Source organism: Chiloscyllium plagiosum, chromosome 37 (assembly GCF_004010195.1).
Source record: "Chiloscyllium plagiosum isolate BGI_BamShark_2017 chromosome 37, ASM401019v2, whole genome shotgun sequence".
NCBI classification, from domain to species: Eukaryota; Metazoa; Chordata; class Chondrichthyes; order Orectolobiformes; family Hemiscylliidae; genus Chiloscyllium; species Chiloscyllium plagiosum.
In genome coordinates, this window is record NC_057746.1 from 10,519,457 (window position 1) to 10,538,796 (window position 19,340).

General features: G+C 42.1%; 1 protein-coding gene across 1 annotated transcript in view; it reads right to left on the bottom strand.

The window, feature by feature from the left end:
• LOC122541157 (probable G-protein coupled receptor 139) overlaps positions 1-17,210 on the bottom strand; it is a 43,784-nt gene extending 26,574 nt beyond the window's left edge. Inside the window, exon 1 of the mRNA XM_043677769.1 lies at positions 17,133-17,210. Coding sequence (XP_043533704.1) covers positions 17,133-17,142 — 10 coding nt within the window. The 5' untranslated portion in view covers positions 17,143-17,210. The remainder of the gene's footprint in view (positions 1-17,132) is intronic.
• Between the last annotated feature and the right edge of the window lie 2,130 nt (positions 17,211-19,340).

Consider the following 19,340-nt stretch of genomic DNA (forward strand, 5'->3'; position numbering starts at 1 on the left):
GCTGGGCCCGCGTATTGCGACCCGGTAGGCCCATTCCACCCTTACCTGGCCTGATCCAGCTTGCAGATTTAAAAGTTGTGGCAGCCACTGCTCCAGGAATGCTGTAAGCTGGCCTTCCCCTTCCTGTTCGGGAAGGCCCAGCAAACGAATATTTTTTCGACGACCTCGATTATCGAGGTCGTCAATATGATTTTCCAAGGTCCGGACTCGCTGCTCGAGAGTCCGGACCTGATCCACGGCCGATTGAGCGGTTGTCTCGAAGGTCGCGGCCTTTAGCTCCGCCCCTCCGACTCGGCGTTGAATTTCTTCAATTTCACGGTCGTGCTTCTGCAGCGCAGCCGAGAGCGACTCCCAACGATTTCTGGATTCGACGATAAAGGTATCGATCTTCGAGTCAAGCTTGGAAAGCATTTCTGCAAGACTTGCTACTGTCGGTAAGTCCCCCGGGGCGGCTGTGGACGCCTCTGCTGCAGCTGGTGAGTGTGGGGGAGGGGTTCCTGCTTGCTGAGAGCTGCGGGCTCCCTTCCCTTTAGTCATTTTAACTTAGGATTAAGTTGCTAAAATGTAATATTACACAACTAATTGAGTTACTAAACTATTATAAATGATTTATAAATGATTTGGTGAGCTTGGTAGGGGGTAGGTGACCCACTGTGCCCAAGTCTTGGGAGAAGCACTATAGACTCAGTCTTACTGGGTCGCCGCCATCTTGGATCCCCCGGTCTACCCCTTTTTTAAGCTGTATCCTCTGGTTCGGCACTCACCCATCAGGAAACATGTTTCCTGCAGCCAGAGTGTCCAATCCTTTCATAATCTTATATGTCTCAATCAGATCCCCACTCAGTCTTCTAAACTCAAGGGTATGCAAGCCCAGTCGCTTCAGTCTTTCAGTGTAAGGTAATCCCACCATTCCAGGAATTGACCTCGTGAATCTATGCTGCACTCCCTCAATAGCCAGAATGTCTTTGCTCAAAATTGGAGACCAGAACTGCACAGTACTCCAGGTGTGGTCTCACCAGGACCCTGGACAGCTGCAGAAGTACCTCTTTGCTTCAAAACTCAATCCCTCTTGTTATGAAGGCCAGCATGCTATTAGCCTTCTTCACTACCTGCTGTACCTGCATGCTTACCTTCATTGACCGGTGTACAAGAACACCCAGATCGCTTTGCACTGCCCCTTTACCTAAATTGATTCCATTCAGGTAGTAATCAGCCTTCCTGTTTTTGCCACCAAAGTGGATAACCATACATTTATCCACATTAAACTGCATCTGCCATGCATCTGCCCACTCACCTAACTTGTCCAGGTCACCCTGTAATCTCCTAACATCCTCATCACATTTCACCCTGCCACCCAGCTTTGTATCATCAGCAAATTTGCTAATGTTATTGCTGATACCATCTTCTATATCATTGACATATATTGTAAAATCTGTGGTCCCAGCACGGATCCCAGCGGTACCCCACTGGTCACTGCCTGCCATTCCGAAATGGAGCCGTTTATGACTACCCTTTGTTTCCTATCAGCCAACCCATTGTCAATCCAATCTAGTACTTTGTCTCCAATACCATGCAGCCTAATCTTACTCACTAACCTCCTGTGTGGGACTTTATCAAAAGCTTTCTGAAAGTCCAGGTACACTACATCTACTGGATCTCCCTCGTCCAAATTCAGAGTTACATCCTCAAAAAATTCCAGAAGATTAGTCTAGCATGATTTCCCCTTCATAAATCCATGCTGACTCTGTCCTATCCTGTTACTACTATCCAGATGTGCCGTAATTTCATCCTTTATAATAGACTCCAGCATCTTTCCCACCACTGAGTTCAGACTAACTGGTCTATAATTTCCTGCTTTCTCTCTCCCACCTTTCTTAAAAAAGTGGTATAACATTAGCCACCTTCCAATCCTCAGGAACCGACCCGAATCCATCGAACTCTGGAAAATAATCACCAACGCATCCACGATTTTCCGAGCCACCTCCTTCAGTACCCTGGGATGTAGACCATCAGGCCCCGGAGACTTACCAACTTCAGACCTAACAGTCTCTCCAACATCAAATCCTGGCAAATATAAATTCCCTTAAGTTCAGGTCCTTCAGCCACTTACCTCAGGGAGATTGCTTGTATCTTCCACAGTGAACACAGATCTGAAGTACCCATTTAATTCTTCTGCCATTTGTTTGTTCCCCGTAATATAGTCCCCTGTTTCTGTGTTCAAGGGCCCAATTTTAGTCCTAACCATTTTTTTGCCTTGCACATACTAAAAACCTTTTACTATCCTCCTTTATATTATTGGACAGTTTACCTTCGTACCTCATTTTACCTCTGCGTATTTTCTTCTTAGTAATCCGGTGTTGCTCTTTAAAAGCTTCCCAGTCCTCAGATGGAACATTTCCATGGTGAAGTCATTGCGGATGTAATGATAGTGAATTATGCAAATTGCCATAATTACTGCCTATGTTAATGTGAAGATTGCCTTGCGGTGGAATAACAAAAAACAGAAACAGAAATGAGGAAAACATAAAATATCAATAAAAATAACCTCGCTCATCAATTTAGACATGCTCCTTCTACTGCCTCCTTTGAATTTGAAATGATTTTAACCATAGTTAACACAACAACGAGTGTAACAAGTTTAGAAATCACACACAGTTTTTCTCTCGCCAGTCAATAAAGTCATGACAGAACTGGTCAGCGAACTGCACATTGTTAGGCTATTCAAATATCTCTTAATATCCACTCTCTAGATACTTACGGGTATATGTCTTGGATACTCTCAACAAAACATAATCCATTGATTTCAGAGGCAGTGAATTTCAAAGAAGCATTATCTTGCCTTAAGTAACTAACCCTTCTTATCGGCAAAAATGCCTGGTTCGTCATTTTGACGCTGCAGCCGCAATCCCATCGAGAATAAATGGTTGATTTGATTTGATTTGTGCCACATGTAGTAAAGTACAATGAAAAAGTTTCGTATTGCATGCAAGACACATAGATCAGACTATAAAAAGTGCAATGCGGCAAAGGAAGATTGCGGAGAATAAATCGTTATGGCTGCAGTGAAGTTACCAAAAGACCGAGATCAACACTAAAATTAAGATTTGACAGGTCCAATCAGAACTCTTATAACAGTGGGAAAGAAGCCATTCTTCAAATATTTATCAACGACCCAAGAAGGGTTATTTGTATTTCTGAGATCGCATCAAATTAACTTCCACTAACTGGACTTTCGCAAAGATTCTGATAAAAAAATCCGCTTTGGAGTCTGAGAGTGAGCAGTGCCATGCTATCAAAGGAAACTACCCTAAAAAAAATCCAGAATTGGCAGAGTACAGAGGGTAATGTTGAACGGCTTTTGGGATTCAGCAGTGATCACTGTTCAGCACCGACTGTTCAACTTTTATTTTGGCAGGACAAACAAAGAAACGGAACACACAAGGAACTGCAGTACGCTGAGAAGTAACCAGGATCAGAGGAACATTTGCATGCATGTCCACTGAATACCTCGTGGGATCTCACTCGTCATTAAATATTTCTCCCTGAATTCCCATCCCATCATAGACTTCTTGACGGTTTGCAAAGTGATTCTCAACAGTTGAACAGACGAGCTGGATAACAATCCTGTTCAGTCGCTTCATGAATCCATCTTCTGTGTACGACAAGTCCACTGGCAGGATTTGAACAGAAATGAATAATATATGTTAGGCCAGAAAAACTGCGAAAACTCCAAGATCTCGAATGTCGTTTCTCCCTATGAAATCAATAGGATTTTATGTATTTGGTGAAGGCAAATTCGTAGCTCAGTTTAACTATCACCATACTTCTTTTTGGAACATCACAGACTTAACTCTCATCTGGCGATGTTCTCGATTTGCCTGATCGTTGTTTAACTAAAATTCAGTGATTTTCAAATGGTAAAGTCAGAATGTGTTAAGTGGCAGAAAGCCTTCCCTCGGAGCTTTGTTGGCACATAACATTCGCTCTTTGGTCAGGTTGCTATACCTGGAAATATTTGTATGAACAAAATGCAACATTAACTGTGAAGTGAAACTGAAAGTAACATTGGACTAGTTATCAAAGCACGGTTATTACGCTGTGAAAGGCTGACTTTGAGGCTACAGAAATCAGTGGAATGTCCTTGGTACATTGGCCGAACTCACTAATTTGCAGCAGCATTTCGAGATTGCGGGAGTATCATTCCATTCGTTCCACTCCCCTAATTTATGCAATCGGAATAATATCTGAATTCTCGACACCATCAGAACAAAGATGCGCAATTTTGATGTTTTGTCTCGTTAACCAATTGTTCCATCTATCACTGGCGCTGTAGTGTTTAGTGTTGACTATACGCAAAAGGAACTAAAATATTTCTCAAAATTTCACTGCGCACCATTGCTGATCAGTCTCTCGGCTCATAAACGATGAAGGAGAGCAGGAATTCTGAAGGGCGACATCACCAATTTGTTTTCAAATTGCACGTCATCCTAATTTTGGAACTTGATGCAATGGACACATCTGCCCAGACTGTCACAATCCTGAAGCTTTATCCCTAGCAGAGTCATTCTTTCTCTTCTTGGAATGCAGTGTCTTCAGAAGAGAATCAATCTTAGATTGAGAGTCATACTGCATAAAAACAGATAGTTTGGTCCAACGATACTGTGTCGACCATGTTCCCCAACGAATTTGATCCGACGTGCCTGTGTTTGGCAATGATCGCTACAAGCATTTCCTTTACATGAAAATATCGAAAGATATTATAAACATTGTAAATGTACCTATAACTACTACTTCGACTGGCAGTTATACAACCATAGAGTCAGAGATGTGCAGCAAAGAAACAGACCATTCAGTCCAACATGTCCAACCAGATATCCCAACCCAATCTAGGTCCACTTGCCAAAAACGGACCATATCCTTTCAAACCCTGCCGAGCCATATACCCATCCAGACGCCTTTCAAATATTGCAAATGTACCAGCCTCCACCACTTCCTCTGGCAGTTCTTTCCATACATGTACCATCCGCTGTATGAAAACGTTGCAGCTTAGGTCTCTTTTATATGTTTCCCCTCTTGCTCTAAACCTGTGCCCTCTAGTTCTGGACTCCCCCACCCCAGGGAAAAGATTTTGTCTATTTATCCCATCCATGCCCCTCATGATTTTGTAAATCTCTAAGGTCACCCCTCAGCATCCGACGCTCAAGGGAAAACAGCCCTAGCCTATTCAACCTCACCCTATAGCTCAAATCATCCAAAAGTGGTAAAATCTGTGTAAATATTTCTCAATCCTTCCAAGTTTCACAATATTTTTCCAATATGAAAGAGACCAGAACTGCATGCAATATTCCAACAGTGGCCTAACCAATGACCTGTACAGTCGCAACATGACCTCCCAACTCCTGTACTCAGTACTCTAACCAATACAGGAAAACATACAAAACGCCTTCTTCACTGTCCTCTCTATCTGCGACTCCACTTTCAAGGAGCTATGAACCTGCACTCTAAGGTCGCTTTGCTCAGCAACACTCCTTAGGACCTTACAATAAAGTGTATAATTCCTGGTAAGACTTGCTTTCGCAAAATGCAACAGCTCACATTTATCTAAATTAAACCCCATCTGTCACTTCTCACCCCATCTGCCACTTCTCAGCCCATTGGTTCATTTGATCAAAATCGCATTGTAATCTGAGTTAACCTTCTTTGCTGTACACTACACCTCAAATTTGGTGTCATCTGCAAACTTGCTAACTATACCTCTTATGCTCACATCCAAATCATTTATATAACCTTGTTGCACGCTACTGGTCACCGGCCTCCAGTCTGAAAAGCAACCCTCCTCCACCACCACACTGTCATTTTCATCAGTCAGTTCTATCCAAATCACTTCGTCTCCCTGTATTCCGAGAGATCTAACCATGCTAACCTATCTCCCATGGGGAACTTTGTCGAACTCCTTACTGGTGTCCATACAGATCACGTCAATCACTCTGCCCTCAATCCTCTTTGTTAATTCTTCAAAAGCTCAATCACGTCTGTGAGACATGATTACCTATGCAAAAAGCCATGTTGACTATCCCTAATTAGTTCTTCCCTTTCCAAATACATGTACATCCTGTTCCTCAGGATTCCTTCCAACAACTTGCCCACCACGAACATCAGACTCACTGGTCTATTGTTTCCTGACTTGGCCTTACCACTTTTCCGAAACAGTGGCAGCACATTACCCAACCTCCAGTCTTCCAGCACCTTACCTGTTACTGTCAATTATACAAATATCTCAGCAAGGGGCCCAACAATCACTTTCCTAGCTTCCCAGAGAATTCTAAGGTACACCTGATCAGGTCCTGGATATTTATCCACTTTTATGCATTTCAAGACATCCAGCACTTCCTCTGTAATATGAACATTTTTCAAGATGTCATCATCTATTTCCTGACATTCTATGTCTTCCATGTCCTTTCTCACATTTAATGCTGATGCAAAGTTGTCGTTTGGTGTCTCCCCCATCTCCTGCAGTTCCACACAAAGTCTGCCTTGCAGATATTTGTGGGGACTTACTTTCTCGCTTGTCCTTAATATATTTGTAAAAGCCCTTTGGATTCTCCTTAATTCTATTTGCCAAAGCTATCTCTTATCCCTTTATTTGTACTCCTGATTTCCCTCTTTGGTATACTTCTACTGTCGTTACTCTCTAACGATTTACTTGATCCATCCTGTCTATACCGGAAATATGCTTCCTTCTTTTTCTTACCAAACCCTCAATTTCTTTAGTCATCCAGCTTCCACTATAGCTACCAGCCTTTCCTTTCACTCTAATTGGAACATACTGTCTCTGAACTTTCATTATCTCATTTCTGAAGACTTCCCGTTTTCCAGCTGTCTTTTTATCTGCGAACATCTGCCCCCAATCATGTTTTGAAAGTTCTTGTATAATACTGTCAAAACTGGTCTTTCTCCAATTTAGAATTTGAACTTTTAGATGTGGTCTATCTTTTTCCATGATTATTTTCAAAATGATAGAATTGTAGTCGCTGGCCTCAAAGTGCTTCCCCGTTGACACCTCCGTCACCTGCCCAGCCTGATTTCCCAAGAGTAGGTCAAGTTTTACACCTTCTCTAGTTGGTATATCCACATACTGCATCATAAGATTTTCTTGTACACACTTAACAATTTACTCTCCATCTAAACCTTTAACACTATGGCAGTCTCAGTCTATGTTTGGAAAGTTAAAATCCCCTACCATAACCACCCTATTATTCTTACAGATAACCGAGACCTCCTTACAAGTTTGTTTCTCAATTTCTCTGACTATTAAGAGGCCTATAATATAATCCCAATAACGTCATCATTCCTTTCTTATTTCTCAGTTCCACCCAAACATCTTCCCTGGATATATTTCCAGGAATATCTTCTCTCATTACAGCTGGAGTGCTATCCCTTATCAAAAATGCCACTCCTCCTTTCTTGTCACCCTTTCAGTCCTGCGTGTAGCATTTGTGTGCTAGAACATTAAGCTGCCAGTACTGTCCATCCCGGAGACGTGTTTCTGTAATTTCTATGATATTCCAGTTCCATGTTCCTCACCTCTGCCTTTTTTGTTCGGCCTCTTGCAATGAAATAAATGCAGTTTAATTTATCAGTCATACCTTGTTTTCTGCTTTGTCCCTGCCTGTCCTGACTGACTTACTTCTGTTCTCAACTTTACCAGTCTCAGATTGATCTCTTTCCTCACTATCTCTCTGGTCCCACCACCGCCACACCGCCCCACCTGCCAACCGACATTACTAGTTTAAATCCTCCCAAGCAGCTCTACCAAGTCTCTGCTAGTATATTAGTCCCGTTACAATTTATGAGCAATCCGTCCTTCTTGTACAGGTCACTTCTACCCCAGAAGAGTTTCCAATGATTCAAAAATGTGAATCCTTCTCCCATACACCAGCTGCTCAGCCACGCATTAAAATACTCTATCCTCCTATTCCTATCACTAGCTCGTAGCAGTGGGAGTAATCCAGATATTACTATCCTCGAGGACCTCCTATTTGAATTCCTGCCTAACTCTAATCTCCCTTCAGAATCTCAACATTTTCCCTTCCTATGTTGTTGGTTGCAATGTGTACAATGACTTCCATCTGGCCCTCCTCCCCTTTGAGAACATTCTACACCCTCAGACATTCCTGATTCTAGCACCAGGGAAGCAACACCATTCTGCCTTTTTACTGCTGGCCATAGAAACGTTTGTCTGTACCTCGGATTAGAGACTCCCCTCACACAATCACACGACACATGAACCACACTCTTTGTAAATTAAGTGTCCCTCATGTTACTCACTGCTGTATTCCTACCCTCGGACCTTTTCTTGCGGCCATTGTGTGTACATGGCTCGTGCAGTTGAGTTTCTGGTGAATGGTAACCTCCATGGTCTTGACACTGGATGATTCAGTAATTGTACCACATTAAATGTCAGTGGACAGTGCTTGGATTGTTTCTTGTTTGAGACAGTCTTTGCTTGGCATTTGTGTGACACAATGTAATGATTTTATCCAGGTCATAGAGTCATAGAGAATCATAGAGCTGTGCAGTCCAAAACCGGCCTTCGGTCCAATTTGTCCTTGCCGACCAGACATCCTAAATTAATCTAGTCCCATTAGCCAGCACTTGTCCCCTATCCCTCTAAACCCTTCCTATTCATATACCTGATGATATGGACCCCTCCAGAGGGGCCCGTTCATTCGATATTGGTCAAAAGAATCAATGGAATGCGGTCTGTACGAAGCAAGGTCATTAGTTTAATAAAGTAAGGCAGCCTGATGCAATTCTTTCCAGCAACAGAGGTTAAAGCTTCTGTGCTCTGTGGCGAAATTGCGCAATTACTATTGAACAATAAGCATTTTTACGTTTTTGAGAAACAGTACAGCCTTAATTACAAGAAAAGACCAATCAACTGTAATACAGTGATATAGTTGACAACAGGCTAATCCAAAGATATTCCCTGGGAATCGGTTCTTAGTCATGTAAATCTTCATCGAATGCTAGGAGTTCAAGGTTAGTTCGAACGGTCAATTAATATATCGTTATTCGCTTTATGAAAACTCCATTATCTTCTATTTCAGCTAATTCAGCAAAGCAGCTCTACAGGTTCACAAAGTCAAATCATAACCTGCAGCCATTTTGTTGTTAGTCAAAACCTACATATGTTTGTTGCTTCTGACAACAACCTAAGTTCAAATTTTAAATCCTCATACCCATCCAGATGCCTTTTAAATGTTGTAATTATACCAGCCTCCAGCACTTCCTCTCGCAGCTCATTCCATACACGCACCACCCTCTGCGTGAAAAAAGTTGTCCCTTATGTCTCTTTTATATCTTTCCCCTCTCACCCTAAACCAAGCCCTCTAGTTCTGGGCTCCCCCATTCCAGGCAAGTGACCTGTTTATTTACCCAATCCATGCCCCTCATGATTTTATAAACCTCTACAAGGTCACCCTGAGCCTCTGACGCTCCAGGGAAAATAGCTCCAGCCTGTTCAGCCTCTCCCTCCAACCCTGGCAAAATCCTTGTAAAGCTTTTCTGAACCGTTTCAAATTTCATCCTTCTTGTAGGAAGGAGACAGAATTGAATACATTATTCCAAAAATGGCCAAACCAATGTCCTATGCAGCTGCAACATGACGTCCCAACTACTGCGCCCAATGCTCTGACCGATAAAGTAAAGCATACCAACGCCTTCATCACTGTCCTATCTGCCTGCAACTCCACGTTCAAGGAACTATGAACCTGCACCCGTAGGTCCCTTTGTTCAGCAACACTCTACAGGACCTTACCATTAAGTATATAAGTCCTGCCCAGATTTGCCTTCCTAAAATACAGTACCTCACATTAAGCTAAATCAAATTCCATCTGCCACACCTCGGCCCATTGGCCCATTTGATTAAGATCCCATTGTCCACCCCGAACAAATTCCTCATCATCAAAGCCCTTAACACAATGGCAGACCCAGTCTATGTTTGGCAAGTTAAAATCGCCTACTATTACTACCCAATTATTCATACAAATATCCTTACAAATTTGCTTACCAATTTCCCACTGACTTTTGGCAGGGGGGCGGGGGGGGGGGGGGGGGGGGGGGGGAGGGCGGGAAGAGTCTACACTATAATCCCAATGAGGCCATCTTATCTTACAGTTCCACCAAAATAACTGTCCTGAATCAGCTCCCAGGAATATCATCCCTATATACAGTTCTAATGTTATCCCAAACTAAAATAAACCACTCCACCTCTACTCTAGCCACGCCCCTCCATTTCAATCCGTCCTGTAGCATTTACATTCTGGAACATTTAGCTGCCAGTCCTGTCATCCCTAAACCATGCTCTGATATTGCCAAGATATCCCAGTCTCATGTTCCTAACCATGCTAGGAGTTCATCTGACTTCCATGTTAGGCATCTTGCATTGCAATAAACGCAGTTTCATTTATCAGTCCTACCTTGTTCTCTGCCTTGACTGTTTGACTCGCTCTTTTTTCCAGAACAGTACCAGTCTCACTGTTTCCACTGTCTCTTTGGACTCCTCCCACCTTGCTAGTCTCAAGCCTCATGGAACACTAACAAATCTCCCTGCCAGTAAATTAGTCTCTTTCTAATTCAGGTGCAACCCGTACTTCTTATATACGTCAGATCAACTCAGAAGAGATTCCAATGATCCAAAGATGTGAGCCCTTGTCCCCTGCACATGCTCCTCAGCCGCGCATTCGCCTGCACTATCCTTCTATTCTATCCTTCTGCTCAATTGGCTCATGGCACGGTAGTAATCCAGATATTACTACCCTCAAGGACCTTTTTTAAAACACCTGCCTCATTTCCTATATTGTCTCCTCAATCTCTTTCTTATCCTATACCATTAGCTCCAATGTGTATACAATGACCACTTGCGGATCCCTCTCGACTTTGAGAGTATTCCACACCCTTGCCAAGATATCCTTGACCCTGGCATGAAACACCATCCTCTTTGCTCATTGCCAGCTGCAGAAATGTCTGACGAGGGAGTCTTCTATCACAATCATTCATTTGGAACCTGAAATACCCCTCATTATATTAGAGCCATTCTCGGTACTAGAAACTTGGCTGTTCATGCTACATTCGCTTGAGTCCATCACCCCGACATTGTCCCAAAACAGCACACATGATTGAGCTAAGTATAGGCACAACAGGCTCCTGCACTACCTGTCTCCCTCTCCTACCTTTCCTACCTGAAAGTAACTGTGATCTTTCTCCCTTCCTGAAACTGCCATCCATTACACCTTCCTGGTCCAGTACATTCCTCATTGTCTCTAACTGACGTTCCAACCCATCATGTGATCTGATGGGATTCACAACCAAACACACATTTACTGCAAACATACTTATTAGTAACATGGAGACGCTCCCTAATCCCTCACATCCAACGGGAAGAGTATATCACTCCTCTGAAGGCCATCTTTTTACTTTAACAAGCTGCAGACCCAGAAAATAGCAGATCCTTATTGCTGCCGGATACATTTAAGAATCAATTTAATCGAGACAAATCTGAATAAAAGATGAATTAAAAAATCTCACGTTACTCACTATTATTGCTTCACAAAAAAGAATAGATTAAGGTTTATGTTTTTTTAAAAGTCTTATAAAACACTGAACTGATCCTCAGCTGTAAGGTGGTTCAATAATGAGGTCTGTCCAAGGTCAACTGTGAATTTCACTGCTTTTCTCAGACTAAACTCAATGTCCAGAGTTTCACTGGAGATTTATGACCTTATGATGGAGCGAAGTCATTGTTGATGTAGCTGAAGAAAGTTGGGCCTAGGTATGAGGAATTCCTGCAGAGATGACCTGGACCTAACATGACTGACCTCCAACTATTATAATCATCTTCTGTGAATGAATCTAAACATTGGAGAGATTTACCCGATACCCATTGATTCCAGTTTTGCCCTGGCTCCTTGAAGCCACACTCAGTCAAATGCAGTCTTAATGTCAAGGGCTGTCACTCTCACCTCTGGAATTCAGCTTTTTTGTCCATGTTTGAACTAAGACTGTAATGAGATCAGGGACTGATTGACCCTGGTGGCACCCAAACATGGCACCACTGAGCAAGTTATTGCTGAGCAGGTGCTGCTTGATCGCACTGTCGATGAACCGTCCATCACTTTAATGATGATAGAGGGTAGACTGATGGGGCAGTAATTGGCCGGGTTGGATTTGTCCTGCTTTTTATGCACAGGACACAGCTAGGCTATTTTCCATATTGTTGGGGTAGATGCCAGTGCTCGAGTTATGCTGGAAAAGTTTGTCTCGCAAACGGCAAATTCTGCAGCACAAGTCCTATTCCTGGAAGGTCGTCAAGGCCCATAGCCTCTGCAGTATCCATTGTGAGTGTATATTCACAAAATTATCTGTTCATGTTTTATTCACTTGGGACTAAGTTGTATCTTAGTGTTGATGATGCTAAGCATCGATACAACAAAAAGCGAAGGCCATTACTTTAGGCCCAACCCACCGTTTCTATATCAGTCAATATCTAGCTGACAATAGCATCCACCTACCTATTGCCTGCCTTTTATCAACTTTATGCTCCTATGTAAACTCATCACCCTACAAATATAACAACCTGACCACATTTTCTCCTCTTCAAACTAAAACTATGTACAATTTCTCAACTACAATTGTTAAACTAATATTACTACTAGCCCCTGGGAGAGATCCTCCACTTTATGAAGCTTCTGTGTGAGAAAGAATGAACTGGCTCAGCATCTTTGGAAAAGGGGTACACCAAAAACATCGACTTCTCCACCTCCTGATGCTGCCTGGATTGCTGTGTTCTTCCAGCCGCCTGCCCGCCTACTTTGGATTCCAGCATTTACAGTATTGTTGGCTCCACTATTTTTATTAGCTACCCCCGAGTCAGTAATGACAAGGTCAATTTATACAGAATTTTACAAAATCAATGCCTTTCATCCAGACCTAATAAATTTATGTTTCAAAAGGAACTAATTTAAACAGGCCTTCTGGGGTTAAGTGAGTGAAGTTATTATTTAATAAATGTGAGAAGAAATAAAAATGTAACACACACTGATTTGAAAAAAAATCCGTTGACTCTGAATCATCCATCTCAAACTTCTTTTATGGCTTGTTCAAACAGTTGATTACACAATACTTGGCATGTTTAGGTATCAGGTTACTGACTTTTCAGAACTGCAGCCATGTCTTGAAACGTTGGTTTTAAAACAGCTCCTTCTCAGTTCAGTCACAATTTATTTGAACAAGCACCAAATAAAACTACATGGTCCTCAGGCTTTTCAGACAGCCACTGAATTTACATCTGCAGAAAGTTCTTCGGCAGAAACTCCATTTTATAAAGAAATGTGGTGAAATTAAAAAGTTAATGTGTCTGAAGGTGATCAGAGTTTCAGGTCTGTGGACGTGACACTAGTCTGAAATTTATAACATTTTACAAAAACTTAGCCAAATTAAAGAATTTTAACGATTTTTTTTCACAATTGTAACAATTTAGTTATTGATGGAGTTGTCGCTTTTGTATTTTAAAGCCTTGATTCAATGTTCTACTTGAAGGTTTCAGCTCTTTTAAAGACTGAACTGTCGGCTGACATTTTTGTGAATGTCTGTCTCAAATATTTTTTCTATTCCAGGTGCCTCTGTTCCACTTTTCATACAGTTGTGAACAAAAACAAGAGGACAATTTTAAAGAAGTTGTATTCAGATGCAGTTTATGTTGACTTTTCAATTAAAAGGTATGTGGAAAGAATTGCAGCATATTATGTACGTATTTTGGCCTTACCTCAGCAGTATCTTCAGCTGAAGGATAGAGGAGCTGAAACAGAGATAGGATGGGGCTGGGATAGGGATGACAGAGACTGTCAGAGAGTGAGATAGCATGTGGAAATGATTTGAGAGAGCAAAAGAGGAGTGACATGAAAGGAGAGAGACTTAGAGGTGTCAGAAGCAGGGGTAAAAGACAGGTGGAGGTGAAGAAAGTTATTGGATTATTAGAGAGTTATTAGAAAGTTATTAGAGAGAGCAACATAGGGATGAGGAATCAAGGCAAACCTTAGAGAGTCAGGAGTGAGAGAACGTGTGAATTAGATTTTTGGGGATAGGGGTATAAGAAAAATAAATGGTGAGTGGTTGGGTTGAGATGGAGGGGAGGAGTAATAGAGGGGCGACGTAAAGACAGGATTGAGAGAGTTGAGCGAGGAATGAAAAGAGAGAGGGAATGCGTATAAGTGGCAGGGTTGGGCAGGACAGACAAGTGTGGAGAAAGTTGGAGAAGTGAGTGAGGAGAGAGAAACTCCAGTGAGAGTGAAGTGGGAAAAGCGAGAGGGGGATGCAGGAAAAGTGACGAGAGGATTGTATGGTGTTGAGTGTAAGGTAAGTCAAAGAAGGCAGTGGTGGAAATAAGAAGCACAAGAGAGACAGAGGTGGTGAGTTAGCTATGGGTGGAGAGAAACGCTCAGGAGAGACAGGAGAGTACAATTTAGATAGCTAGATAAGCTCAGGTGAGACAGAGGAGGTGACTTAGATGTGGTTGAGAAGGATGGGAGTGAATGCAATCATTTTAACAAATCAACTTCTAACAAAAAGGAAAGTTGAATCCTGAATTTAATTATCTGTCCCCCTGAGAGGATAAGTCAAAGTTATAAATGTTCACATTTGTGAAAATGGAAAACTAACAAGCAGTGACACAATTCCCCTTTCCATATTCCCAGACTCGATTGTTCACTTAAAGGCAAACTCTGAATGAGACTTGATGGCTAATGGTCTCAGTGTCTTTCTTCATTCTAATCGGATTTATTTTTTGAATGACTAGATTGAATTTTGAAAATGGTCAAAATCTCTCCAGTGCAATCTCTCCTTAGGTGGCCGTTATTACTACCAGCTGAACCCTATGAAGAGGTTAGAGAGCCATGATGTTGCATCTCTGAGCTCCTCTGTCTATTTTCCACAATTTGGACTTACAACATAGAAACAGTTTATTCAACCCAACTTTATGATTTGTGTCGATAGACCGCTAACGACTGTGATTGTAGCTCCCTGATTAATATTATGTGAATTCTGCTAACTGCTGGCATTGACCCTACAGGACTCATCGCTGAAAACTGCTCAGTCTGTAGTTGGATAGACCTTCTTGGGGTGAGCGTCCCACCCTTCTATAGGTTACTGTGAAAAACACCGAGGAGAGAGTGTGGACCCTGCTCGTGTCTGGTAATGCTGGGACCCCTGTACTGAAAGACCAACTCTGCTTGAGTGGTCTGGGGACTAGGTCCCACCCATTTCTTAACATGGCCACTTGGTTAAATACATGCGCAGGCTGTCTGCCACACAGACAGCTGGCAGATGCTGAACATGTGGGACTGCCATCTCAGTGTTTCTGCATCAGCATGCATACTGCCCCACACCCCACCCACACATACCCACTCATGTATCCGCACATATCCACATACACACAAAATCACACGCACAAGCACAGCAGCAGCAGCATTGATAACATTCGGCTTTGACTGAAGCACCAACACATTAACAGGAAAGGTCTGGCAGGGATGCTGCAAGAACGCAGGGTGGAAACAAGTGGGTTTATGCTCAGATAGCAAGTGATCAGCCCAGAGAACCAGCCCTGAATAATCCAGGAGGTTTCTGTCTCTTTGAGGCCTTGCTGCAGCTTGTTAGTTCTAGGTGCTGGACCACCAATAGTGGAAGAATAAAATACTTTTGAAGCATAGGGTTGTTTGGTATTGCAGGTAGACTGTGGATAGAAAGGTTGCAGTTTAAACAAGCAGACATCTTTTTAGCCAGAATCCGTGGGAAAGGCAGATTGCTTGGGAAAAAGCAAACAATCCCAATGTTGCACTAATATTCATTTTTTTTTATCAGTTAGACCGATGATTGCAATTTTGTACTCACTGCTTTTCTAAATAATTTTCCATGTTCTATTTTTGACTTGTTGGAGAGAGGAGTGATTACCTGTTACGTAAATAGAGATTGGTTTGGGCAAATAAATATTTTGACTGAATCTTGTTTTGGATTGATATCTATATCTTTGATACGTTCAGGTAAAACTCAGTTGTCCCATGATATAACCACTGGACAATATAGATTCTGAAGACTAAAATTCTAAGATTAACGTTCTGAAGAATAAAATTAAACTTTCATTGTTAACCAACATGTTATCGTTGTGGCCAAAATCACAACATTGTTCAAGACATTATTTCAAAATTCATTGTCAGCATATAATATCTTGTGCATCAGCGTTTTGTGCTGCTTGACTTTAAGTTGGTTTCGGGTTGTTGCTGTATAAATGTGTTCATCAAAGAAACAGAGGACACAATACCATCTACATCCTAAATGTAAGCCAATTTGTACAGACTTCCCAACATAATATACAGGGAAATGGCAGGTGAGAAAAACTACTGTGTTAAGGAAGGTAAGCAACAGTTTATGGTCTGTTTAAAAAGTAATCTCGAATACAAAGATGTAATCGGTAAACCTTTCAGAAACCCAGGACCTCTTCCTATGACAGCATATCTTTGTTTATGGTCTGCCAATACTCAGGTGGCATAATATTACAATCTGTGTATTATAGCAGTTATCAGTATTCCAGCAACTGCATTCTCACTGACTTTGGAAAAACATGGCCCAGAGCCCAATGGACAATGCATGAGCTGTGACTCAGTAGGTTTGGGTTGTAATGAGCCAGTCTACCTGTTGTGAGGACTATGTCCTCTACCTGGTGTAGTTACCAAATACCTGCTTAAGCAATTACTACAGTGTTTCATTCACATGAACTATATTAAGTAAGAAATTCCATCACTGATCATAGCACAGTGATCCAGTGAACACTATTGTTCCTATCGCGAGATTATTGTTTCTGATCTTTGATCCAATCCAAGGCAGTAAGTGTAAAAGCTGTTGACATTCCAAATTATTTAGACTGTCACAAATAAGTTCCAGGCAGCATCGAGAGATACATTTTATCTACTTGCCTCATTGGATGATAGTGAAGATAGGGATTTCGGTGTAGTTATTGTCAAACAGGTCACTGGTTTGATCAGTTAATTAATAACCTAGTTGAAACAGAACCGGGGACTTACCAGCATTCATTTCCTCCAGACGATTGAAAAAAATCCCTTTCCAGTTCAGCGCACAAATAATTGTTGGTCAGGGAAAACTGATTTCACAGTTGCTGCTGGAAAATTGCCATTGTTAACTGTTCACACCCTCGTTCAGGAAAACTTTAAACACAACATAGACCATGATTTCATGCAACTCACACCCCTCCCCCACCCCAACCGCATTGTGATCTCATGCATCTTCTAATCAATTCCCCCTTCAATCAGGTCTAATAAGCCACATCATTTCACTGAGTGTTTTCAGAACGTGCAAACCCCTCTGCTCAGCGTACTGATTGCAATAGGCAGGCTTCTTGTAATCCTTCATCACCACAGCTGCTATCTTTTTGCCTTGTGACCCATCCAGAGAATTGCAGGGTCGCTCTCTTACCAAGGCTCCTACATGATGTGCTTTCTCACGAACATATTGTGATTGTGATCTTGCTGTCCATTCTGGAGAAGCACATGCATAGGAAATTGGTATATGTTGTTGTATGCAGCACAAAGTGTGTCAGCAGGAGGCAGGGATTATGTTTCTGACCCATGCCAGATAAACGGCTCATCTTCAAGTTGTAGCAGTTAGTCCCACGATAGCACCCATTTTGCCTGGATTGCTTTTGAAGGTGAGAGTTCAAAGACCCACTCCACTGCATCCATTCAGGCAGATAGAGTAATCAACTTTCTCAACTCAACTACAACTTTCATTTATGCAGCACATGACAAACTAAATGGAACTGGAAGGAGGGAGAAGTCCTAACCATGCGTAAAGTCCACAGTCGAAAGGATTTGATAATCGTTGTTCATAAAGAGTTATTGCGAAAAGCAGTAGTCTTTGCTTTGGGGAGAGGATACATCCCAAAGAGGCCAACATCTTGACCAGATGATGAAAGATAAACTGCTAAAGGTCACCCATACTGAAACAAAGAAGAACATAAAATACACATCTACAAAATGCCATGATGGTGCGTGTGGAATGTATACTCAGTGTAACACCTTCCCCACTCATTTCATTGATTGCAATGTAAGAACTGCATTTGGTTCCAATAAAAACCATCAATCTGAAATGTTAATCTCTGTGGAGAGAGAAACAGAGTTAGGAGACCTGCTGAGTATTTCTCGCACTTATTGTTTCATCTCACCTCTTGATTTTTGCTTATCTGTGAAGGGATTTGCCCACAGTAGCATCTAATTGAATAGTCCACACTACATCACAACCCACTGGGTATTAAATTGGTTTCAGGGATGTGAACAGAGCCAGATGAAAGTTTGGTAGACAGCACACTAACTTGTTCATGCCAGTGATTGTGATGTGCAGGCAACAGGACTGTCTGTTGCTGAGTAGCTGCACACTTGAGCACAAACCGTTTTGTAAGCCTCATTTTAAAAGTTAGTCTGCACTACATAAAGTCAGACTCCACTGCTTAAAAGCAAGATGCATTCTGGCTGCAGCCTGGGGCTAAAACTGTTCCAATTACATTTGAAGACTTTTCAAAATGGAATTACTGGCCTCAGGATGTACCCCCCAGATTTTCCAGTTCCACACTGGATACACTGATGTAAGACATGGACCTGGAGGAGAGGGGCTATCTTCCATTAGCAGGTCCTCCAGTCATAATAGCCTTGGCTGAGGAGATTAGGTGAATCCAAACAACTTCTTTAAGTATATTAAAGGAAAAAGAATAACTAGAGAGAAAAAAAGAACCCTCAAGGACCAATGAGAACATGTTTAGAACTGTAGGAGGTGGGTGAGGTCCTCAATGAATTCTTCTGTGCTTCCCTTAGGGAAGACATGAAAACTTTGGAACTTGGGGAAGTTAGTGGTGATATCTTGGGAACAGTTCATATCATGGTTGAGGAGATGTTGGATGCATTCGAACGTATGAAGGTGGATGAATCTCCTCGTACTGACCAGACACATCGAAGAAAACTGCAAGAGGCTAGACAAGAAATTGCAGGGACCCTGGCTGATATTTTTGCATCCTCATTAGCTGCGCGTGACGTCCCAGAAGCCTGGAGTCTAGCGAACGCTGTGTACCTTTTCAAGAAGTGTTGCAAAGAAAAACCGGGAACTATAGACCAGTAAACTTGACCTCTATGGTAGGTAAGTTATTTGAGAAGATTCTGAGAGATAAGATATGCATACATTTGGAAAGACAGGGTTCGATTAGAAGTAGCTAGCATGCCTTTGTG